This window comes from Oncorhynchus kisutch, linkage group LG2 (assembly GCF_002021735.2).
Source record: "Oncorhynchus kisutch isolate 150728-3 linkage group LG2, Okis_V2, whole genome shotgun sequence".
Taxonomy (NCBI): Eukaryota; Metazoa; Chordata; class Actinopteri; order Salmoniformes; family Salmonidae; genus Oncorhynchus; species Oncorhynchus kisutch.
The window spans coordinates 3,252,391-3,277,924 of NC_034175.2; the positions used below are offsets into that span (position 1 = coordinate 3,252,391).

The 25,534-nt window shown below is 46.5% G+C and overlaps 1 protein-coding gene across 3 annotated transcripts in view; it reads left to right on the top strand.

Moving 5' to 3' along the window:
• Positions 1-1,111: 1,111 nt before the first annotated feature.
• The window catches only part of kcnn3 (potassium intermediate/small conductance calcium-activated channel, subfamily N, member 3), a 99,690-nt gene continuing 75,267 nt past the window's right edge, over positions 1,112-25,534 (top strand). Inside the window, exons 1-2 of one of the 3 annotated variants that reach the window (XM_031837535.1) lie at positions 1,112-1,641; positions 2,058-3,180. In XM_031837535.1, the coding sequence (XP_031693395.1) occupies positions 2,092-3,180 (1,089 nt within the window). In that variant the 5' untranslated portion in view covers positions 1,112-1,641; positions 2,058-2,091. The remainder of the gene's footprint in view (positions 1,642-2,057; positions 3,181-25,534) is intronic. The other 2 variants (XM_031837529.1, XM_031837525.1) reach the window with 2 other exon arrangements.

Sequence of the window (25,534 nt, forward strand, 5' to 3'; positions counted from 1 at the left end):
CATTTACTTTGATACTACTTAAGTATATTTAAAACCGAATACTTTTAGACTTTTACTCAAGTAGATTTTTATTGAGTAATTTTCTATGAAGATTTCTTTACTTTACCTCAAGAATGACAATTGAGTACTTTTTCCCCCACTGGCTATCAGATAGGTGGGCTAACAGCCGCTCCTCGGTCAAACTCTGATTGGGAATAGGCCTATTATTACGCGTCTCTAAGTCTCCGGTGTCGCTCTGCAAACTCAGCACCTTCATTTCCCTCATCCTGATTGCGATGTCTTATATCGGACTGACCACGGACAATTTACCCCACGAGAAGGTAGACTCCAGTTGCCTAAGTGACCACAATCAGAGACCACAGGAAATTTACCGGATGAGCCCGCCCACTTAGCAGAGTCGCACCCCTCTATATCTCCCACTCTCTTGACTATTGAGCTCTCTTTGTTGTCTTTGTTCACTAGTGAACAATGAATTGTTGTCGAGCAATGACCCGTTTTCCAGCATTCAATTAGGCCTATCTTAATTTGACAGCGTTAGTTGATATTAGCTTAAAGGTCGAAAAGCCTATTGGTTTTCACCTGTAGCTGTCTAATTCTGCCCGTCAAAATAAGACTTGTCTGTTGTTCTTGTCTGTGTATGTCTTTGTTTATTGTAAAAAATATATGTATTTATATATTAGAAAATAAAACTTGTTTTTGTAAAAAAACAAAAACATGTTCACCTATGCTCGAGCTGCTGAATAATAAATACAATAAATCAGTTGTGTGTTGGCAACTCCCAAGAACGAATGAATTCCGCACGCTGTCAGAGAGGATGTAGGCTATATGACAGTTTCCCGGAGAACTGTGAGCAAATGTAACAGTTGCGAGTAGTAATATTAGCCTATGTGATCATGATCCATACTAGCGTAATATAATTTATATTAGATTTATTATTATGGGGTTCTACGGGAAAGAACGTCTGGATGGCGTGATAAAAATGTGTTTGTAGTTTTTCTTGTCTTCATAATTACCCAGTGACTGTCCAATGAGAATTACAGGGAGGGGAGGCAGAGAGCGAGAGCAAGCGAGAGAGAGTGAAGTTGAGAGAAACATATTCGGAGAGACAGTGTGAGCGATAGAATGAGTGAGTGAGGTAAAGGAAGAGTTGCATAGTAAATCATATTTGTCATTTATAGGCTACCTGTTTTTTGTATGTCGAGTAGTCTTCAGCGATTCAGTTATTTTATATGGTGAGAATGCTGACGGAGATTTTCATATCAACAGTAGGTTCATAATATAATCATGAAAGATTATTCAGTTCTTTCATTTTTAAGGACATTTGAAATAATCGATATTCGTGATATCAATTCATTGATCCATGGACTGACGGAGATAAAGACTGGTTGATTTTACAACGGCGAATTGAGGGAAGGAATCATCGAGCACAAAGGGAAGGAAGGGAACCAGTGAATTATTTGGGAGAAATCAAAGCGCTCCGTCTCCTGTGAGGACCTGTCGCTGGTCTCGCACCTAGAAGAAGGGGAGCAGAAGATGATGGAATGGCCGTGACAACATGAAAAAGAAAAAGTGTGGGGGTCTATTTTCATCCAGCCAGTGATTCAACACGACTGACCTGGGGACAGAGAAGGGGAAGAGACGGTAGGAGGAGGAAGAGAGAGAGAGAGGGGGTTTTGGGGAGAGAAAGACAAAGAATGCATGGTGTCTGGGTGTGAGATAATCTGTGAGATTTTAGGAAGGTAGTTTAAGAATGAATTAAAAGTGAATTGAAAGATCCTTGCCATGTAAACTATAGGATACATATAAACACAGATTTGACAGAAGCATGCATTCTAGGGGACCAGTATTCAACTGTGCTCAATAAAGTCAATTCTTTGAAAATAATCATTTTTCACTAATGATCGGATTTGCCTTGTACACGTCCAGATAATTTGCTATAGTCTATCCTATCTGAACTTCTCATCCATCATGTGCTCCCTCTCATCCACACCTCCCTTCCTCCATCTCTTCTCTTTCCATTTTTCTCTCTCCTTTTCCTCCCTCTGTCTCTCCGTTAGGTAGAGAGTGGCCTGTCGCCCTCCGGCCCCCACCATGGAGCCCCCTCCCTCTCTGAGCTTGACTCTCCTGGGAGGCAGTGAGGACGAGGACCCGCGCTTCCCCCTCCCTCTGAGTGGAATCTCCCACTCCTCCATGACCGGCAACTACCCGGGATCAAACCACTCCAACCACAGGGGGGGATCCAGCCTGGACCGGCTGAATGGGTCCCCCACTACACCTAACATGCCCAAGGCCTCCCTCCCCAAACTGCCTCTGTCCTCAGTGGGGGGTCAACCCCTGCCCCCCCTCCCCAATGCCCTTCACCCCACCAGCACCCCTCTGTCCTCGTGCCTGGGTTCCCAGCACAGCCTGAGTGGAGACAACTCCCCAGTCTACAACGCCCTCTTTTACTCCTCACACTCCCCTTCCATGGAGAGAGAGAGGGACAGGGATAGAGAGAGGGGATGTAAGCACCGCCAGGCCAGCCCGCTGGTCCATCGGAGAGACAGCAACCCTTTCACAGAGATCGCCATGAGCTCCTGTAAATACACAGGCGGCGTGATGAAACCTCTCAGTCGCCTCAGCGCATCCAGACGCAACCTCATCGAATCAGACAGCGGCAGCGACACCAAAGAGGGCGGGGCAGCACCTGTTACCGGCACAACTGCCATTGGAGGGCGGGACCGGGACAGAGAGGCTCCACCCACTTCCTCATCCTTGCCATCCTCCAATCAACCAACCCAGAATCCTCCAGAGATAGTGATCTCATCAAAAGAGGACTCGCCCTACGCGAGGGGTTATGATATCACCGACTCATCCTCCAATCAGATGTCAATTTACCATCAGAACCACGCCTTGGTGGGGAGTAGGGGAGGTTTAAGCAGTGCAGGGGGCACAGGAGGGGGGGTAGGGGGGAGCAGGCAGGGAGGTGTAGGTGGTGTTGGAGCTGTAGGGCCGAGGGGGAGCTGCGCCAAGGCTTCTAGTTCTAAACGTAAGAACCAGAACATTGGTTATAAACTGGGCCACCGGAGGGCGCTGTTCGAAAAGAGGAAGAGGCTGAGCGACTACGCACTCATCTTTGGAATGTTTGGCATCGTCGTCATGGTGATTGAGACAGAGCTGTCCTGGGGCGTTTACAACAAGGTGAGCCGAAGGGGAGGGGTTCATCTGACCCAATGGGTGTGTCCACTGTCATGGTGCTGTAGGCTCAAAAACGGTTGTCCAATAACTTGTCCAGTTAGAATAATGATTTCTGTTTTCCATTTCAGAATGTTTTCTCATTTGTATCTGCTGAACTTGATGGGAGAAATGGTTGGCTTTGGGGGCTGTGTGATTGGTGGGGTAGTGGGCAGTAGTAGTGTTTGGGTTAGTATTTGGTAGGGTAGTGGGTGGGGCTAGTGTTTTTATTTTATTTTATTTTTTTAACCTTTATTTAACCAGGCAAGTCAGTTAAGAAAAAAATCTTATTTTCAATGACGGCCTAGGAACAGTGGTTAAATGCCTGCAGTAGAAGTAGCAGCAGTAGCAGCAGTAGCAGCAGTAGCAGCAGTAGCAGCAGCAGCAGTAGAAGTAGCAGCAGTAAAAGTAGCAGCAGTAGCAGCAGTAAAAGTAGCTGCAGTAGCAGCAGTAGAAGTAGCAGCAGTAGCAGCAGTAAAAGTAGCTGCAGTAGCAGCAGTAGAAGTAGCAGCAGTAGCAGCAGTAGCAGCAGCAGCAGTAGAAGTAGCAGCAGTAGCAGCAGTAGCAACAGTAAAAGTAGCAGCAGTAGCAATAGTAAAAGTAGCAGCAGTAGCAGCAGTAAAAGTAGAAGCAGTAGCAGCAGTAGAAGTAGCAGCAGTAGCAGCAGTAGAAGTAGCAGCAGTAGCAGCAGTAAAAGTAGCAGCAGTAGCAGCAGTAAAAGTAGCAGCAGTAGCAGCAGTAGAAGTAGCAGCAGTAGCAGCAGTAGAAGTAGCAGCAGTAGCAGCAGTAGAAGTAGCAGCAGTAGCAGCAGTAAAATTAGCAGCAGTAGCAGCAGTAAAAGTAGCAGCAGTAAAAGTAGCAGCAGTAGCAGCAGTAGAAGTAGCAGCAGTAGCAGCAGTAGAAGTAGCAGCAGTAGCAGCAGTAGCAGCAGCAGCAGTAGAAGTAGCAGCAGTAGCAGCAGTAGCAACAGCAGCAGTAGAAGTAGCAGCAGTAGCAGCAGCAGCAGTAGAAGTAGCAGCAGTAGCAGCAGTAGAAGTAGCAGCAGTAGAAGTAGCAGCAGCGGCAGCAGTAGAAGTAGCAGCAGTAGCAGCAGTAGCAACAGTAGCAGCAGTAGAAGTAGCAGCAGCAGCAGCAGTAGAAGTAGCTGCAGAAGCAGCAGTAGCAACAGTAGCAGCAGTAGAAGTAGCAGCAGCAGTAGGAGTAGCAGCAGTAGAAGTAGCAGCAGTAGCAGCAGCAGCAGCAGCAGCAGTAGAAGTAGCATCAGTAGCAGCAGTAGCAACAGTAGCAGCAGTAGAAGTAGCAGCAGTAGCAGCAGCAGTAGAAGTAGCAGCAGTAGAAGTAACAGCAGTGAGAGGTTACTGATATCACATCTGTCTGGGTAATGGTGAGTGTAATAAGGCTAGCTGGACTCTCTCTCTCTCTCTCTCTCTCTCTCTCTCTCTACCTCTATCTCTCTCCCTGCTACCTCTCTCTCTCCCTCTATCCCCCCCCCCTCTCTCTCTCTCTCTCCCTGCTACCTCTCTCCCTCCCTCTATCTCTCCCCCCCCTCTCTCTCTCTCTCTCCCTGCTACCTCTCTCTCTCCCTCTATCTCTCCCCCCCCTCTCTCTCTCTCCCTGCTACCTCTCTCTCTCCCTCTATCTCCCCCCCCCTCTCTCTCTCTCCCTGCTACCTCTCTCTCTCCCTCTATCTCTCCCCCCCTCTCTCTCTCTCTCCCTGCTACCTCTCTCTCTCTCCCTCCCTCTCGTTGTCTCTTCATCTTTCTCCCTGAAGAATCCTGTCTCGCTTTCTTGCTTTCCTCTTTCTTCTTGATATTCTTGGTTTGAATCTCTTTTTCTCTTCTTTTTAATAGCCTGAGGGAAACTGTCTCCCCTCTTCATGCTCCCACCCATCTCTCTGCTCCTCTGTTCTTCCAGTGGTACACCGGGGGAGTGTGATCGGCAGTGAGGATGGAGGAAGAGAGAGACAAATGAAAGGATGTAGAAAGAGAGAGAAAAGGAGAGGCGATAATGAAAAGGCTGATTTAGGTTCTTATCCCAGCTCCAGACAAGTCTTCTCTTCTATGAATCAGACACCAATGTGTGTCTAAACTCGAACAGACATGGATCAGCATGGACGCCATTGTGTGTCAGATGCTTTTGTTTAAGAAGTCAATTCTAATTCATAAACAGTATAGGGATTTGTAGTATCAAAGCATCTTGCGAATATTTATCGGAGCGGATGGCATTGAGCATGTGGAACCGATGTGAAATGGCTAGCTAGTTAGCGGTGGTGCGCGCTAATAGCATTTCAATCGGTGACGTCACTCGCTTTGAGACCTTGAAGTAGTGGTTCCCCTTGCTCTGCAAGGGCCGCGGCTTTTGTGGAGGGATGGGTAACGATGCTTCGTGGGTGACTGTTTCGCTCCTGGGTTGGGGTGAGGGGATGGACTAAAGTTATACTGTTACATGTGTGTGCGAGCATGCCTATGTGTGTGTGTGTGCGGACATGTTTGTGTGTTCGTGTGTGTCATCAGTGTGACAAACCCAAGTGTTAGTTGATGGATGAGTATTGATCCTAACAGGGTTTGAGTGCAGGAGACACTATTACATTGTGTTTTCATGTCTGGATGGCAACGACTAGGGAGCTTAAACAGACTAGCTACCTGCAAAGAAAACAGACAGACTGGCTACCAGGCTAGAGAACAAACAGACTGGCTACCAGGCTAGTGCTTAAACAGACTGGCTACCTGGCTAGAGAACAAACAGACTGGCTACCTGGCTAGAGAACAAACAGACTGGCTACCAGGCTAGTGCTTAAACAGACTGGCTACCTGGCTAGAGAACAAACAGACTGGCTACCTGGCTAGAGAACAAACAGACTGGCTACCGGGCTAGAGAACAAACAGACTGGCTACCGGGCTAGAGAACAAACAGACTGGCTACCGGGCTAGAGAACAAACAGACTGGCTACCGGGCTAGAGAACAAACAGACTGGCTACCGGGCTAGAGAACAAACAGACTTTGGGGTGTGTATTTCAGCTGTTTTTGAGTGGTATGAAAGAGGGAGACACACAATGTTGCAACTATCTCTCATGTTTGAAGGTATGCCTTCTCTCTCTCTCTCTCTCTCTCTCTCTCTCTCTCTCTCTCTCTCTCTCTCTCTGTCTCTGTCTCTGTCTCTCTCTCTCTGTCTCTGTCTCTCTCTCTCTTTCTCTCTCTCTCTCTGTTTCTCTCTCTCTCTCTGTCTCTGTCTCTCTCTCTCTCTCTCTCTCTCTCTCTCTCTCTCTCTCTCTCTCTCTCTCTCTCTGTCTCTGTCTCTGTCTCTCTCTGTCTCTGTCTCTCTCTGTCTCTGTCTCTCTCTCTCTCTCTCTCTCTCTCTGTTTCTCTCTCTCTCTCTCTCTCTCTCTCTCTCTCTCTCTCTCTCTCTCTCTCTCTGTCTCTCTCAATTTCAATTCAATTCAAGGGCTTTATTGGCATGGGGAACATGTGTAACATTGCCAAAGCAAGTGAGGTAGATAATATATAAAGTGAATATATAAAGTGAAATAAAGAATAAAAATTAACAGTAACATTACACACAAGATAAAATAAATAAGCATAAATATAGGTTGTATTTACAATGGTGTGTGTTCTTCACTGGTTGCCCTTTCTCTTGGCAACAGGTCACAAATCTTGCTGCTGTGATGGCACACTGTGGAATTTCACCCAGTAGATATGGCAGTTCTCTCTCTCTCTCTCTCTCTCTCTCTCTCTCTCTCTGTCTGTCTGTCTGTCTGTCTCTTTTAATCTGTCTTTCTCTCTACATAGCTAATATAGTCAGAATAGGTAGTTGTGACAATAGGTGAATATATTTCCCGTGGTATCTGTGTGTGTGTACTATCCACTCCTGCAATATTTTCAGCATTTCCAGCTGCCTAATTCCCTCCCAAAATAGAGATGAAAAATAGCAAGGGAGTAGAATGGAGGGGGAGTAACAGAAGGACAACGTGTGTGTGTGTGTGAAATATTTACGTATAATGAGTTATCAAGTGTAAACCTAGCAGTTGATTATGTTCTCAATAACTGGTCATTCTATTCAACATTCTTAATTGTATACATGTTTCCATAGTATTTTCAATTCCACATTGTTTTCCTCCGTTTCTATATATCGTTCTGTATACCATTCTACAGTATGTAGTGTTCTGTATTCACCATTATATACCCTTATAGCATCCAGTAGCATTTTATGTTCAGTGTTTCATAGCATTCTACAGTGTAGAATTAGAGCAGAGTCTATCATACTTTACAGATGTTGTTTTTAGAACTTGCAACATTCTACAGTATATGGCCTTCTGAATAATTCTATGTAGCATTCATCATTCTTTATTCAATCGCCTGTGCATAGTCTCTCTCCCATTCACACATGGTGAGACTATGTTCTAATATGTTCCAGCTAGCTTTGACCTCTGACCCTACACCAGAGTGTCACCCCCTCTTGCCTTACCAACTCTACTGTTAACACCAGGCAGGGATCTCCCAAAACACTGGGCCTAATGTCTATCTAGCTGAGAATAACTATGCTTTTTAAATACCTGGGACTCCTACATGTCGCCTGTCGGACCAATAGATCATTTTCACACCCTGCTCAGAAGGCCCTGACTTCCCCTCAGGGGCGGCCATCTTGGAGGGCTGTGCTGTGATGGAACATGTCTATTCTGAGGGATCGCACAGCTGTCACCCACTTCACCTGTCACTCTGCGTCCTATACACACACATATAGCCTTGACATTGGGATGGTAGTGAGAGAGTGCATGTGAGTGTGTGTGTGTGTGTGTGTGTGTGTGTGTGTGTGTGTGTGTGTGTGTGTGTGTGTGTGTGTGTGTGTGTGTGTGTGTGTGTGTGTGTGGTGTGTGATTAGCAGGTATTGATCGAAGGCTGAGTGGATGCCATGCAGATAGCATTTTGAGCTCCATCAGTTCAATCATCAAACAGACACACACACAGACACAGCGAGGCACTGAGTTGCACAGCCAAGGGCCCCCCAACCCCCTCAGCTACAGGGGAGCCAACCCATATAAACATACAGAAGGCGCTGCAAAGAGAATTCCCCTGTAGACTGGTCCCACAGCACTAGCCATGACACATGTGTGAGCGTGTGTGTGTGTGTGTGTGAGTGTGTGTGCGCGTGTGTGAGCATGTGTGAGCGTGTGTGTGTGTGTGAGTGTTTTTTGTGTGTGTGTGAGCATGTGTGTTTGTGTGTGTGTGCATGTGTGTCTCAACATGAGGTTGATGGCATCCATGTCGAGTCACAGATAACCTACCGTCTTCTACCCCCCTCCCTCTCTCCCTCTGTCTCTTACTTCCCCTCTAACTTCCATTATATATTCTCTCTCCCTCCCTCTCCCTCCCTCTCTCTCTCCCTCCTTCTCTCTCTCTCTCTCTCTCTCCCTCTCTTCTCCCTCCCTCCCTCTCTCTCCCCCCTCACCTCTCTCTCTCTCTCACCCTCCCTCCCCTTCTCCTCTCCCATCCCTCCTCTCTCTCCTCATCCCCCTCCCTCTCTCTCTCCCTCTCCCCCTCCTCCTCTCTCTCCCCTCCCTTCTCTCCCCTCTCTCTCTCCCTCCACTCCCCCCTCTCTCTCTCTCTCTCTCTTCCTCCCCATCCCTCTCTCTCTTCCCCTCCTCCTCATCTCTCTTCCTCTCTCTCTCTCTCGTCCTCCCTCTCTTTACTCCCTCCCCCTCCCCTTCTATCTTCTTCTCTCCTCCTCCCCTCTCGTCTCTCTCTCTCGTTCTTCTCTCTCTCTCCCCTCTCCTCTCTCTCTCTTCCCCCTCGCCTCTCTCCCTCTCTCCCCCTTCCCCCTCTCTCTCCCCTCTCTCCCTCTCTTCTCCCACTCCCCTCCCCTCTCTTCTCTCTCTCTCCCCCTCCCCCTCCCCTCCCTCTCCCCCTCCCCCTCCCTCTCTCTCTCTCCCTCTCTCTCCCCCTCCCTCTCTCTCTCTCTCCCTCTCTTTCTCCCTCCCTCTCTCTCTCTCCCTCTCTTTCTCCCTCCCTCTCTCCCTCTCTCTCTCTCCCCCTCCCCCTCCCCTCCCCTCCCTCTCTCTCTCCCCCTCCCTCTCTCTCTCTCTCTCTCCCTCTCTCTCCCCTCCCTCTCTCTCTCTCTCCATCTCTCTCCCCCTCCCCCTCTCTCTCCCCCTCTCTCTCTCTCTCCCCCTCCCCCTCTCTCTCTCTCTCCCTCTCTCTCCCCCTCCCTCTCTCTCTCTCTCCCTCCCTCTCTCCCTCTCTCTCCCCCTCCCTCTCTCTCTCTCTCCCTCTCTTTCTCCCTCTCTCTCTCTCTCTCCCTCTCTTTCTCCCTCCCTCTCTCCCTCCCTGTAAGTTAGAGTATTTATGTTGCTTCCCCAGTGACTGTTTTGTGTTGTGTGTTATTCCTTTCTAGTGGTAAATAACCATCAGATTAGACTTACTGCGCCTACACTAGTCTATGTACCTCTTTACTCCTCCTCTCTCTTCCTCCACCTCTCCTCTCCTCTCCTAACTTAATCATCTGGTCATTTAGCAGACTCTTGTATAGAAAGCAATATATCACTTGTGGGAATCCAACCCACAACTCTGATGTTAAAAACACCATGACCCATCTATCCAACCCACATCTCTGATGTTAAAACACCATGATCCATCTATCCAACCCACATCTCTGATGTTAAAAACACCATGATCCATCTATCCAAACTCACATCTCTGATGTTAAAAACACCACGATCCATCTATCCAAACTCACATCTCTGATGTTAAAAACACCATGATCCATCCAATCAAACCCACATCTCTGATGTTAAAAACACCATGATCCATCTATCCAAACTCACATCTCTGTTAAAAACACCACGATCCATCTATCCAACCCACATCTCTGATGTTAAAAACACCATGATCCATCTATCCAACCCACATCTCTGTGCCATTTGAACTCTGCTTCCCTCTCTTCCTTCCTGAACCTGAAGTCTCCTTCCCTCTCTTCCTTCCTGAACCTGAACTCCGCTTCCCTCTCTTCCTTCCTGAACCTGAACTGTCCTTCCCTCTCTTCCTTTCTGAACCTGAACTCTCCTTCCCTCTCTTGATTCCTGAACCTGAACTCTCCTTCCCTCTCTTCCTTCCTGAACCTGAACTCCGCTTCCCTCTCTTCCTTCCTGAACCTGAACTCCGCTTCCCTCTCTTCCTTCCTGAACCTGAACTCTCCTTCCCTCTCTTCCTTCCTGAACCTGAACTCCGCTTCCCTCTCTTCCTTCCTGAACCTGAACTCTCCTTCCCTCTCTTCCTTCCTGAACCTGAACTCTCCTTCCCTCTCTTCCTTCCTGAACCTGAACTCCGCTTCCCTCTCTTCCTTCCTGAACCTGAACTCTCCTTCCCTCTCTTCCTTCCTGAACCTGAACTCTCCTTCCCTCTCTTCCTTCCTGAACCTGAACTCTCCTTCCCTCTCTTCCTTCCTGAACCTGAACTCTCCTTCCCTCTCTTCCTTCCTGAACCTGAACTCTGCTTCCCTCTCTTCCTTCCTGAACCTGAACTCTGCTTCCCTCTCTTCCTTCCTGAACCTGAACTCCGCTTCTCTCTCTTCCTTCTTGAACCTGAACTCTCCTTCCCTCTCTTCCTTCCTGAACCTGAACTCTCCTTCCCTCTCTTCCTTCCTGAACCTGAACTCCGCTTCCCTCTCTTCCTTCCTGAACCTGAACTCCCCTGCTCCTCCTCTTTCCCTCCTCCCATGATATCTCTGGTCCCAGCTAGTAACACACATCTTATTCTCTCACACACAGGTCTGCTCTACATGTGCGTGTGTGTGTGTGGAGGTGTGTGTGTGAGAGAGTGAGAGAGAGGTTATGGGGCTTCCATCAGCCACTAACACCCACAATCCATGATCTGTTGTTGCTTTTCCGCTGTAGCACCAGTGTTGCATTAGGGCAGTGGTTCCCAAACATTTTATAGTCCTGTAACCATTCAACCTTCAGCTACATACCCCCTCTAGCACTAGGGTCAGTTGTACCCCCTCTAGCACCAGGGTCAGCTGTACCCCCTCTAGCACCAGGGTCAGCTGTACCCCCTCTAGCACCAGGGTCAGCACACTCTCAAATGTTGTTTTTTTGCCATCATTGTAAGTCTGCCACACAAACACTATACAGTACATTTATTAAACATAAGAAAGAGTGTTTTTTTGTCACAACCCGGCTCGTGGGAAGTGACAAAGAGCTCTTATAGGACCAGGACACAAATAATAATATAATAATAATCAGTCATTTTGGTCTTTATTTAGCCATCTTACATATAAAATGTGTTCATCGAAAATGTTGAATACCTCACCACAGGTTAATGAGAAGGGTGTGAATAACTCACCACAGGTTAATGAGAAGGGTGTGAATAACTCACCACAGGTTAATGAGAAGGGTGTGAATAACTCACCACAGGTTAATGAGAAGGGTGTGAATAACTCACCACAGGTTAATGAGAAGGGTGTGAATAACTCACCACAGGTTAATGAGAAGGGTGTGAATAACTCACCACAGGTTAATGAGAAGGGTGTGAATAACTCACCACAGGTTAATGAGAAGGGTGTGAATAACTCACCACAGGTTAATGAGAAGGGTGTGAATAACTCACCACAGGTTAATGAGAAGGGTGTGAATAACTCACCACAGGTTAATGAGAAGGGTGTGAATAACTCACCACAGGTTAATGAGAAGGGTGTGAATAACTCACCACAGGTTAATGAGAAGGGTGTGAATAACTCACCACAGGTTAATGAGAAGGGTGTGAATAACTCACCACAGGTTAATGAGAAGGGTGTGAATAACTCACCACAGGTTAATGAGAAGGGTGTGAATAACTCACCACAGGTTAATGAGAAGGGTGTGAATAACTCACCACAGGTTAATGAGAAGGGTGTGAATAACTCACCACAGGTTAATGAGAAGGGTGTGAATAACTCACCACAGGTTAATGAGAAGGGTGTGAATAACTCACCACAGGTTAATGAGAAGGGTGTGAATAACTCACCACAGGTTAATGAGAAGGGTGTGAATAACTCACCACAGGTTAATGAGAAGGGTGTGAATAACTCACCACAGGTTAATGAGAAGGGTGTGAATAACTCACCACAGGTTAATGAGAAGGGTGTGAATAACTCACCACAGGTTAATGAGAAGGGTGTGAATAACTCACCACAGGTTAATGAGAAGGGTGTGAATAACTCACCACAGGTTAATGAGAAGGGTGTGAATAACTCACCACAGGTTAATGAGAAGGGTGTGAATAACTCACCACAGGTTAATGAGAAGGGTGTGAATAACTCACCACAGGTTAATGAGAAGGGTGTGAATAACTCACCACAGGTTAATGAGAAGGGTGTGAATAACTCACCACAGGTTAATGAGAAGGGTGTGAATAACTCACCACAGGTTAATGAGAAGGGTGTGAATAACTCACCACAGGTTAATGAGAAGGGTGTGCTTGAAAGGATGCACATAACCCTGCAATGTTGGGTTGTATTGGAGAGAGTCTCAGTCTTAAATCATTTTCCACACACAGCCTGTGCCTGTATTTCGTTTTCATGCTGGTGAGGGCTGAGAATCCACTCTCACAGAGGTACGTGGTTGCAAAAGGCATCAGTGTCTTAACAGAGCGATTTGCCAAGGCAGGATATTCTGAGCGCAGCCCAATCCACAAATCAAATCAAATCAAATGTTATTTGTCACATACACATGGTTAGCAGATGTTAATGAGAGTGTAGCGAAATGCTTATGCTTCTAGTTCCGACAATGCAGTAATAACCAACGAGTAATCTAACTAACAATTCCAAAACTACCTTATACACACAAGTGTAAAGGGATGAAGAATATGTACATAAAAATATATGAATTAGTGATGGTACAGAATGGCATAGGCAAGATGCAGTAGATGGTATAGAGTACAGTATATACATATGAGATGAGTAATGTAGGGTATGTAAACATTATATTAAGTGGCATTGTTTAAAGTGGCTAGTGATACATTTTGACATTATTAAAGTGGCTGGAGTTGAGTCAGTGTGTTGGCAGCAGCCACTCAATGTTAGTGGTGGCTGTTTAACAGTCTGGTGGCCTTGAGATAGAAGCTGTTTTTCAGTCTCTCGGTCCCTGCTTTGATGCACCTGTACTGACCTCACCTTGATAGGCAGTGGCTCGGGTGGTTGTTGTCCTTGATGATCTTTATGGCCTTCCTGTGACATCGGGTGGTGTAGGTGTCCTGGCAGTGGCTTCAGATTAAATTTCATTTTCACAGAACCGCTTGTTGAATTTTCGATGGGGCTCTCTTGTTCAGATATGGATAAGTGGACTGGAGGCAGGGCAGGAAAGGGATGACGAAGTGGACTGGAGGCAGGGCAGGAAAGGGACGACAAAGTGGACTGGAGGCAGGACAGGAAAGGGACGACAAAGTGGACTGGAGGCAGGACAGGAAAGGGATGACGAAGTGGACTGGAGGCAGGGCATGAAAGGGACGACGAAGTGGACTGGAGGCAGGGCATGAAAGGGATGACGATGTAGACTGGAGGCAGGGCAGGAAAGGGATGACGAAGTGGACTGAAGGCAGGACAGGAAAGGGATGACGAAGTGGACTGGAGGCAGGGCAGGAAAGGGATGACGAAGTGGACTGGATGCAGGGCAGGAAAGGGATTACGAATCTAGTTGTTTGTGTCGTCCGTTTCCGGAAAGTACCTCATCACAATTGACATTGTCCGTAAGCTTGAGTTTATTTGCACACAAAAAATCATACAATGATGGAAAGACCTGTTTGTTGTCCTTGTTAATGCAGACAGAGAAGAGCTCACACTTCTTAATCACAGCCTCAATTCTGTCCTGCACATTGAATATAGTTGCGGAGATTCCCTGTAATCCTAGATTCAGATCATTGAGGCAAGGAAAAACATCACCCAGACAGGACAGTCGTGTGAGAAACTCGTCGTCATGCAAGCGGTCAGACGAGTAAAAAATTATGGTCTGTAAAGGAAACTTTAAGCTCATCTCTCAATTTAAAAAGATATATGTCAATACTTTGCCCCTTTATAACCAGCACACTTCTGTATGTTGTAAAAGCATTGCATGGTCGCTGCCCATATCATTACATAGTGCAGAAAATACACAAGAGTTCAGGGGCCTTGCTTTAACAAAGTTAACCATTTTCACTGTAGTGTCCAAAATGCCTTTCAAGCTGTCAGGCATTCCTTTGGCAGCCAGAGCCTCTCAGTGGATGCTGCAGTGTACCCAAGAGCCTCTCAGTGGATGCTGCAGTGTACCCAAGAGCCTCTCAGTGGATGCTGCAGTGTACCCAAGAGCCTCTCAGTGGATGCTGCAGTGTACCCAAGAGCCTCTCAGTGGATGCTGCAGTGTACCCAAGAGCCTCTCAGTGGATGCTGCAGTGTACCCAAGAGCCTCTCAGTGGATGCTGCAGTGTACCCAAGAGCCTCTCAGTGGATGCTGCAGTGTACCCAAGAGCCTCTCAGTGGATGCTGCAGTGTACCCAAGAGCCTCTCAGTGGATGCTGCAGTGTACCCAAGAGCCTCTCGGTGGATGCTGCAGTGTACCCAAGAGCCTCTCGGTGGATGCTGCAGTGTACCCAAGAGCCTCTCGTGGATGCTGCAGTGTACCCAAGTGCCTCTCGGTGGATGCTGCAGTGTACCCAAGAGCCTCTCGGTGGATGCTGCAGTGTACCCAAGAGCCTCTCGGTGGATGCTGCAGTGTACCCAAGAGCCTCTCGGTGGATGCTGCAGTGTACCCAAGAGCCTCTCGGTGGATGCTGCAGTGTACCCAAGAGCCTCTCGGTGGATGCTGCAGTGTACCCAAGAGCCTCTCGGTGGATGCTGCAGTGTACCCAAGAGCCTCTCGGTGGATGCTGCAGTGTACCCAAGAGCCTCTCGGTGGATGCTGCAGTGTACCCAAGAGCCTCTCGGTGGGTACTGCAGTGTACCCAAGAGCCTCTCGGTGGATGCTGCAGTGTACCCAAGTGGCGTCGGGAGCAACTGCTTGCACGTGTCATGGCTTTTGCTCCATCAGTACAGATACCAACACATCTTGACCACCAAAGTCCATTTGATGTCACAAAGCTGTCCAGTACTTTAAAAATATCTTCCCCTGTTGTCCTGGTTACCAGTGGTTTGCAGAAGAGGATGTCTTCCTTAATTGACCCCCCATAAACGTAACGGACATATACCAGGAGATGTGCCAGGCCCGCCACGTCTGTTGACTCATCCAGTTGTAACGCATAGAATTCACTGGCTTGTATGCGAAGCAGTAATTGTTTCAAAACATCTCCTGCCATGTCACTGATGCGTCGTGAAACAGTGTTGTTTGATGAAGGTGTAACGGCTGTTGGAAGGAGAGGACCAAGATGCAGCATGGTAAGTGTCCATGTAAGATTTATTCGATAACTGAACACTGAAACACAAAGTAAACAAAAAAACAACCAAAACAGTCCTGTCTGGTAGAGACACAGAGACAGAAAACAACTACCCACAACTCATGTGGGAAAAACAGGCCTTTTCCCCCAGCATTGTCCCAGCCATATCCGCGGCAGCAGGAAGAATTGAGTCCTCCACAATAGTATGGGGCTTGTCTGTCCTAGCCACTCGTTAGCTCACCATATAAGATGCTTCTAGCCCCTTCTTATTAATGGTATCTGTTGCTTTTATACATGTCTTACTACTCAAAAGTCATCTTAATTCTCTGGAAAAAAACTCCCATGCATTATTTTTCAAATTGACATGTTTTGTTTCTAAATGTCTGAGGTAAGGTTTCATCGAGTGGTGAGATAGTACTTTTACACATATAACACACTGTGGCTGAGGAGAGGCAGGACTCACAATATATGTGAACCACAAATCAATGTAGTTCTCATCAAATTTGCGCCTTTTTGATGGTCCAACGTCCCTGTCTGTTGTTCGGTGCTTTCCCGGGTAAGTGGGCAGTAGCTCGTTGGGTGCATCAGATTCACAACTGTCAGTGTCCATGCTAGCTGGGCTAACAACAACATGTAGAATTACCGATGCTAGCATTGGATGTGCTCGTGGAAGCTGAACAACTTGTGTCATTGACAGGTACAGGTGTGGTACTGCTGGTAGTAGCAGTATTTATTTATTTTACCTTTATATTATAGTATGATGTCCTAGTAGTAGTATAAGTACTACCAGTAGAGCTGGTATGTGTCTCTATGGACGCGGGCCTTACTTTTTTAACCATTTATCCATTTTCGAGCAAACAGAATGAGCAGCAGCTACGTTTGGCAACATACAGATCGTTAGTGGAATTCCCGCGATAGAGTAACGGTTGATTTGATTGGATGTTAATTATTTGACTAGGCTACCTGTCTTTGACATTGTGTTGTTATTTCACTGAACACTAGATGGTTTCATTTTATTTTTGGCAGTGAAACGAGGCTGCTCAGGTGAGAAAAAAACCTCACCCAAATGTATAGCCCCGTTGGAAAATATAAATGGACTGTTTGAAAATGTGAATCACATTTTTATTTGGCTTACCCCCCGACGGCATTGCGCACACCCCAGTTTGGGAATACCTGCACTAGTGTATACACCAGCGTTGTAGTACTCGCATCCGGTCTCGAGACCACATATTGAGTGTCTCGGTCTTGTCTTGGTCTCGGATACATTGAGGATGAGGACTCGTCATTTCTTCCTGAGACCAGCTGAGACCAGTGGGGTAAACAAACAAATCATTATCAGTCCCTTTTCAGTCAGCACATTAAACCGCTTTGCCAGGCCAGATACCCACACTCCATTCATGACACATTTATATCTGATAACCTCTTCAAATGTGAACTTTCAACTTGACCCGTAGCGTTACTGTCCTTTAGTGTTGTTGAAACATCAAACCTTGTCGAGACTGAGGGAAATTGTTTGATAGTCGCTTAGGGGCGACCGGGTATTTTAAAATCTTTTTATCTATGAATTAGAGACCATGGTTAGTGATCATTTGTAGAGTGGCTCGCTCTTTGCCCTCAGAATGCATTTTGTCACCATTCTGAAAGGCTAAAGAGTCAATATGTTCTACTGAAGTATTGACACATAAAAACATTTAGAGCTCATTATGGTGGAGATCTGACAAAATCACAATCACAGTCTTGAATTGGTTTCACATTGTTCTGGTCTCGTTCTTAACTCAGCCTTGCCCCCATCGCCTCCATCCCAGTCTCGGTCTTGACTCAGACTCGATTCGCTCCGGTCTCGGTCTTGACTCAGACTCGATTTGCTCCGGTCTCGGTCTTGACTCAGACTCGATTCGCTCCGGTCTCGGTCTTGACTCAGACTCGATTCGCTCCGGTCTCGGTCTTGACTCAGACTCGATTAGCTCCGGTCTCGGTCTTGACTCAGACTCGATTTGCTCCGGTCTCGGTCTTGACTCAGACTCGATTCGCTCCGGTCTCGGTCTTGACTCAGACTCGATTTGCTCCAGTCTCGGTCTTGACTCTGTCTCGCTTTAGGTGGTCTCTAACTGGTATACACCCTTATGTTATACTAGAGAAGTTGTGTTTCCATAGTGAGGGCTGACAGTGAGGACGTGTGAAGAGCACAATCAACAACCTCTGCATCATCTAAACAGTTGCTTTCTTAGAATGGGTTCAAATTCACAGTTCTATAACCGACAGGTGAAAAGTACCAGTGGTCTTGCTTTGGCCCCAAGTCAGAGCAGGGCCCCCGGAGCCATGCCCCAGTGAGACACGGGTACTGGCCAGTGTAGATGGAAACAGAAAAGTCTGAGCCTTTTGGGTTAAACACTGTGGTGAATCCTGTATGGAAATGCCCCATGTGTGTGGTGATAGGTCCCTCTGTGTGTACATGTTGTGCGTTATCATTTTTAAGCCACGGCTGCACCTATTTGTGTGTGTCTGCTTTCGTGGGACTCTTTGTGTCTGTCGGTGCCGACTGTGCTGATGCACTTGGGTGTTTTGAGGTGTAATGACGTGTATCGGTGTGTTATCGAGTGTGTGTATCTGTCACTGTGTAATTGAGTATGTGTTTATCGATGTGTAATTGAGTGTGTATGACTGTCTGTGTGTCTGTGTGTGTGTCTGTGTGTTGTGTGTTTGTGTTGTTGAGTTAACACAACTCTTCTGTCTGGTGTCTGTTTCCTTGGAGACTGATTACAGCGAAGCATCGTTCTGACAGGGAGAGACCCCAACACGCACACACGCTGACACACAAATACACATCTGTTGTTCATCAGTTTCTCTTCAACCAAACCAGACTGCTCACACCAATGAATACAGCATGCAACAATGTGGGACAGCAGAGTTAGACTAGTGGCTGTGCTCAGAAATTATATTTTTATTTTTATTTGTTTATTTTACCTTTATTTAACTAGGCAAGTCAGTTAAGAAGACAATCTTATTTTCAATGACAGTCTAGGAACAGTGGGTTAACTGGTCTAGGAACAGTGGGTTAACTGGTCTAGGAACAGTGGGTTAACTGGTCTAGGAACAGTGGGTTAACTGGTCTAGGAACAGTGGGTTAACTGGTCTAGGAACAGTGGGGTCTAGGAACAGTGGGTTAACTGGTCTAGGAACAGTGGGTTAACTGCTCTAGGAACAGTGGGTTAACTGCTCTAGGAACAGTGGGTTAACTGGTCTAGGAACAGTGGGGTCTAGGAACAGTGGGTTAACTGGTCTAGGAACAGTGGGGTCTAGGAACAGTGGGTTAACTGGTCTAGGAACAGTGGGGTCTAGGAACAGTGGGTTAACTGGTCTAGGAACCGTGGGTTAACTGGTCTAGGAACAGTGGGGTCTAGGAACAGTGGGGTCTAGGAACAGTGGGTTAACTGGTCTAGGAACCGTGGGTTAACTGGTCTAGGAACAGTGGGGTCTAGGAACAGTGGGTTAACTGGTCTAGGAACAGTGGGGTCTAGGAACAGTGGGCTAACTGGTCTAGGAACAGTGGGGTCTAGGAACAGTGGGTTAACTGGTCTAGGAACAGTGGGGTCTAGGAACAGTGGGTTAACTGGTCTAGGAACAGTGGGTTAACTGGTCTAGGAACAGTGGGTTAACTGGTCTAGGAACAGTGGGTTAACTGCCTGTTCAGGGGCAGAATGGCAGATTTTTACCTTGTCAGCTCAGGGATTCGATCTTGCAACCTTCCGGTTACTAGTCCAACGCTCTAACCACTAGGCTACCTGTCGCCCCTTATAGGGTGTGTGTGTGTGTGTGTGTGTGTCTGTGTCTGTGTCTGTGTCTGTGTCTGTGTCTGTGTCTGTGTCTGTGTCTGTGTCTGTGTCTGTGTCTGTGTCTGTGTGTATGTATGTCAAATCAAATCAAATTTTATTGGTCACGTACACATGGTTAGCAGATGTTATTGAGAGTGTAGGGAAATGATTGTGCTTCTAGTTCCAACAGTGCAGTAATATCTAACATGTAATCTAACAATTCCCCAACAACTACCTAATACACACACATCTAAGTAAAGGAATGGAATAAGAATATATACATATAAATATATGGATGAGCAACAACAAAGCGGCATAGGCAAGATGCAATAGATGGTATAAAATACAGTATATACATATGAGATGAGTTAGGCAAGATAAGTAAACATCATTATTAAAGTGGCCAATGATTTCAAGTCTGTATGTAGGGAGCAGCCTTTCTGTGTTGGTGATGGCTGTTTAACAGTCTGATTGCCTTGAGATAGAAGCTGTTTTTTAGTCTCTCGGTCCCTGCTTTGATGCACCTGTACTGACCTCACCTTATGGATGGTAGCGGTGTGAACAGGTAGTTGTTGTCCTTGATGATCTTTTTGGCCTTCCTGTGACATCGAGTGCTGTAGGTGTCATGGAGAGCAGGTAGTTTGCCCCCGGTGATGCGTTGTGCAGACCTCACCACCCACTGGATTGCTTTGCGGTTGTGGGCGGTGCAGTTGTCGTATAAGGCTGTGATACAGCCCGACAGGATGCTCTCAATTGTGCATCTGTAAAAGTTTGTGAGGGTTTTAGGTGACAAGCCAGATTTCTTCAGTCTCCTGAGGTTGAAGAGGGGCTTTTGCGCCTTCTTCACCACGCTGTCTGTGTGGGTGGACCATTTCAGTTTGTCCGTGATGTGTACGCGGGGGAACTTAAAACTTTCCACCTTCTCGTCGATTTGGATAGGGGGTGTGGGTGTGTCATGGCTAGTGCTGTGGGACCAGTCTACAGGGGGAATTCTCTTTGCAGCGCCTTCTGTATGTTTATATGGGTTGGCTCCCCTGTAGCTGAGGGGGTTGGGGGGCCCTTGGCTGTGCAACTCAGTGCCTCGCTGTGTCTGTGTGTGTGTCTGTGTGTGTGTCTGTTTGATGATTGAACTGATGGAGCTCAAAATGCTATCTGCATGGCATCCACTCAGCCTTCGATCAATACCTGCTAATCACACACACACACACACACACACACACACACACACACACACACACACACACACACACACACACACACACACACACACACACACACACACACACACACACACACACACAGATGAGACTAAATTGTTGTTCATTGAAGTGTAACTGTTTGATTTGAATAAATTAAATAGTCCACTGACTGTGTGATGGACAGACATGGAGAAAAGAAATATAGAGAGGAGAGAGAGGGGAGGGAAAGAGAAGGGAGTGGGGGAAGGGGAGATAGGGGAGATAAAGAGAGGGGAGAGAGGGGAGGAAAGGAGAGAGAGGGGAGGGAAAGAGAGGGGAGAGAAAGGGAGGGAAAGAGAGGGGGTGGGAAAGAGAGGGGAGGGAGGGGAGGGAAAGAGAGGTGAGGTGAGGGAGGGAAAGAGAGGGGAGAGGGGGGAGGGAAAGAGAGGTGAGAGAAAGAGATGGGAAAGTGAGGGGAGAGGGGGAGGGAAAGAGAGGGGAGAGAAAGAGATGGGAGAGAGGGAGGGAAAGAGAGGGGAGAGAAAGAGATGGGAGAGAGGGAGGGAAAGAGAGGGGAGAGGGGGGAGGGAAAGAGAGGGGAGAGAGGGGAGGGAAAGAGAGGGGAGAGAAAGAGATGGGAAAGAGAGGGGAGAGGGGGAGGGAAAGAGAGGTGAGAGAAAGAGATGGGAGAGGGGGAGGGAAAGAGAAGGGGGAGAGAAAGAGAGGGAAGAGATGGGATGGAAAGAGAGGGGAGGCGGGGAGGAAAAGAGATGGGAGAGGGTGAGGGAAAGAGAGGGGAGAGAAAGAGATGGGAGAGGGGGAGGGAAAGAGAGGGAAGTGATGGGATGGAAAGAGAGGGGAGAGAGGGGAGGGAAAGAGATGTGAGAGGGGGAGGGAAAGAGAGGGGGAAGGGAAAGAGTGGGGAGAGAAAGAGATGGGAGAGGGGGAGGGAAAGAGAGGGGAGAGGGGGAGGGAAAGAGAGGGGAGAGGGGGAGGGAAAGAGAGGGGAGAGGGGGAGGGAAAGAGACGGGAGGGAGGGGAGAGAAAGAGATGGGAGAGGGGGAGGGGAAAAGAGGGGAGGGAAAGAGAGGGAAGAGATGGGATGGAAAGAGAGGGGAGAGAGAGGAGGGAAAGAGAGGGAATAGATGGGATGGAAAGAGAGGGGAGAGAGAGGAGAGAAAGAGAGGGGAGAGAGAGGAGGGAAAGAGAGGGGAGAGAGAGGAGGGAAAGAGAGGGGAGGGAGGGGAGAGAAAGAGATGGGAGAGGGGGAGGGGAAAAGAGGGAAGAGATGGGATGGAAAGAGAGGGGAGAGAGAGGAGGGAAAGAGAGGGGGTATGCACATTTTGTATAGAGCAGAACTAACACACTATTAAATTAGTCAAAACAGGAATATTATCTTGTTAGAAATTAACAGAGAAAAATGTTCTCATGTGTGCTACCCAATAGAATCCCCCAACGATGACAGCTTCTCCATCCTAGAAGGGGAGATCAACCATTTCCAGGCCCAGGGACATGTACTAATCTGTGGTGACCTAAATGCCAGAACTGGACAAGAACCTGACACTCTCAGCACACAGGGGGACAAACACCTACCTGGAGTTGACAGTATATCCTCCCAAAAATCCCCCCCTAGACACAACTATGACAAAACAACCAACAAAAATGGGCCACAACTCCTGCAGCTCTGTCGCACGCTGGGTCTCTACATAGTCAATGGTAGGCTTCGAGGAGACTCCTACTGTAGATACACCTACAGCTCATCTCCTGGCAGTAGTACTGTAGACTACTTTATCACTGACCTCAACCCAGAGTCTCTCAGGGTGTTCACAGTCAGTCCACTGACACCCCTATTAGATCACAAGCAAAATCACAGTTTACTTGAACAGAACAAAACTCAAACACGAGGCATCAAAGCCAAAGGAACTGCGCAATAATAAGACAGGCTATAGATGGAAGTAGTGTAGAAACCTACTAAAAACAATAAGGCAACAACAAATTCAATCCCTTTTAGACAATTTCCTGGACAAAACATTTAACTGTAATAGTGAAGGTGTAAACTTAGCAGAAGAAAACCTAAACAGTATATTTCACCTTTCAGCTTCCCTGTCAAATCTAAAAATGTCAACCAGACAACCTAAGACATTTAAAACAATGACATATGGTTTGATGATTAATGCAAAACCTAAGAAAGAAATTGAGAAACCTATCCAACAAAAAACACAGAGACCCAGAAAACCTAAGCCAACGCCTTCACTATGGTGAATCACTAAAACAATACAGAAATACACTACGGAAAAGAAGGAACAGCATGTCAGAAATCAGCTCAATGTAATTGAAGAATCCATAGAATCTAACCACTTCCGCGATAACTGGAGCACACTAAACAAACAACCACACAAAGCGTTATCTATCCAAAACGGAGATGTATGGGTAAACCACATCTGCATTCTTTTTGGCTCTTTAACAAATAACAAACAGCAAAAACATATACATAATCAATTACAAGTCTTAGAATCAGCTATTAAAGACTACCAGAACTCAGTGGATTCTCCAATTACATTGAATGAACTACAAGACCAAATGCAAACCCTCCAACCCCAAAAGACCTGTAGCGTTGAGGTTATCCTAATGAAATGATCAAATATACAGACCACAAATTCTATACATGAAGTCTTTAATATCTGGCATCTTCCCCAATATTTGGAACCAACGACTGGTCAACCCAATACACAAAAGTGGAGACAAATTTGACACCAATAACTACCGTGGGATATGCGTCAACAGCAACCTTGGGAAAATCCTCAGCATTATCATTAACAGCAGACAGCAGATTGATTCAGTGAAAACAATGTACTGAGCAAATGTCAAATTGGCTTTGTACCAAATGACCGTACGACAGACCACATATTCACCCTGCACAACCTAATTGACAAACAAACCAAAACAAAGGCAACGTCTTCTCATGCATTGTTATTTCCAAAAAGCTTTTGACTCAATCTGGCCTGAGGGTCTGCTATACAAACTGATGGAAAGCGGTGTTGGGTGAAAAACATACATTATGTACACAGACAAAGAGTTTGCTGTTAAAATTGGCAAAAAAACACACATTTCTTTCCACAGGGCTGTGGGGAGAGACAGGGATGCAGCTTGAGCCCCACCCTCTTCAACATATATATCAACAAATTGGCAAGGACACTAGAATAGTTTACAGCATCCGGTCTCACCCTTCTAGAATCTGAAGTCAAATGTCTACTGTTTGCTGAAGATCTGGTGGTTCTTTCCCCAACCAAGGAGGGCCTACAGCAGCACCTAGATCTTCTGCACAGATTCTGCCAGACCTGGGTCCTGACAGTAAATCTCAGTAAGACCAAAATAATGGTGTTCCAAAAAAGGTCCAGTCGCCAGGACCACAAATACAAATTCCATCTAGACACTGTTGCCCTAGAGCACACAAAAAACTATACATACCTTGGCCTTAAACATCAGTACCACAGGTAACTTCCACAAAGCTGTGAACGATCTGAGAGACAAGGCAAGAAGGACCTTTTACGCCATCAAAAGGAACATACAATTTGACATCCCTATTTCAATCTGGTAAAAAATATTTGAATCAGTCATAGAACCCATTTCCTTTTATGGTTGTGAGGTCTGGGGTTCGCTGGCCAACTAATAATTCACAAAATGTGACAAAGACTAAATTGAGACTCTGCAAAAATATCCTCCATGTACAACGTCAAAAAACAAATAATGCATGCAGAGCAGAATTAGGCCGATACCCGCTAATTATCAATTTCCAGAAAAGAGCTGTTCAATTCTACAACCACCTAAAAGGAAGCAACAAACAAAGACCCAACAGAGCCTCAGGACAGCAACACAATTAGACCCAACTAGACCCAAAACAAAATTATTATTACCTGACCCATTGGAAAAAATTGACCAAAAAAGAGCAAAGTGAAATGCTATTTGGCCCCAAACAGAGAGTACACAGTGGCAGAATACCTGACCACTGTGATTCACTCAAAACTAAGGCAAGCTTTTACTATGTACAGACTTAGTGAACATAGCCTTGCTATTGAGAAAGCAAAACATACAAAACAGAAATAACTTATTTACATACATTTTCAGACCTGATGTTTCCCATGCCAATAAAGCCATTTGAATTTAATTGAGAGGTGTGAGAGGGGAGGGAAAGATAGGTGAGAGAGGGGAGGGAAAGATAGGTGAGAGTGGGGAGGGAAAGACAGGTGAGAGAGGGGAGGGAAAGATGGGGGAGAGAAAGAGAGATTAACCAAGAATCAAAACTGGAAACAGTGTTTCTAGGAATAAATGAAAGATGCCCTTGGTGTGCAGTGAAAATGCATGTTTGAATGGTTCTGGAGTTGAGTTTAATTCAGATGGCTAACATTGCTTTGTTGAGAATCAACAACAAGATCTCACGGTTTTAACAATTTGACTTCAGATTCTGACGTTTATCCATGTTTCTCCAAACGTCAAATTTGGAAATGTTTTTGACAGCCTGGCTTGCTTCTCCTGCTGTGCATCAACCTTCATTCATTCTGAATGGTTAAGTTATGGGTTAAGAATTGGGATAGGGTTAACACCCCAAAATGAAAATGAGTGCCTAGCATTGGGATTGAACATGCAACCCTCAGAGCCCGAGCTCAACGTGGCCCATAGTTGTGGGTTTTGAAGGCATCTCTCTATGTCCTCAGGACATGGATGGATGTCCAATTTTGAAGTCAATCTTGTGTGACATGGCTGGAATCCAAATGTTCATGATGACAGAGCAAGACATTCTATTTTGATCTTTCCCCTGGAAACTGAGAGATTAGATTTAACAGACAGAATACAGAGAGAGGAAAAGAAGAGATGTAGAGAAAGAGAGAAAAGAGCGGGAGAGTGCTGTAGGTGAACCGACAGAAAGAAAGAGAGGAAAAACCAAACATTGTTCATTCTGTCTGGATG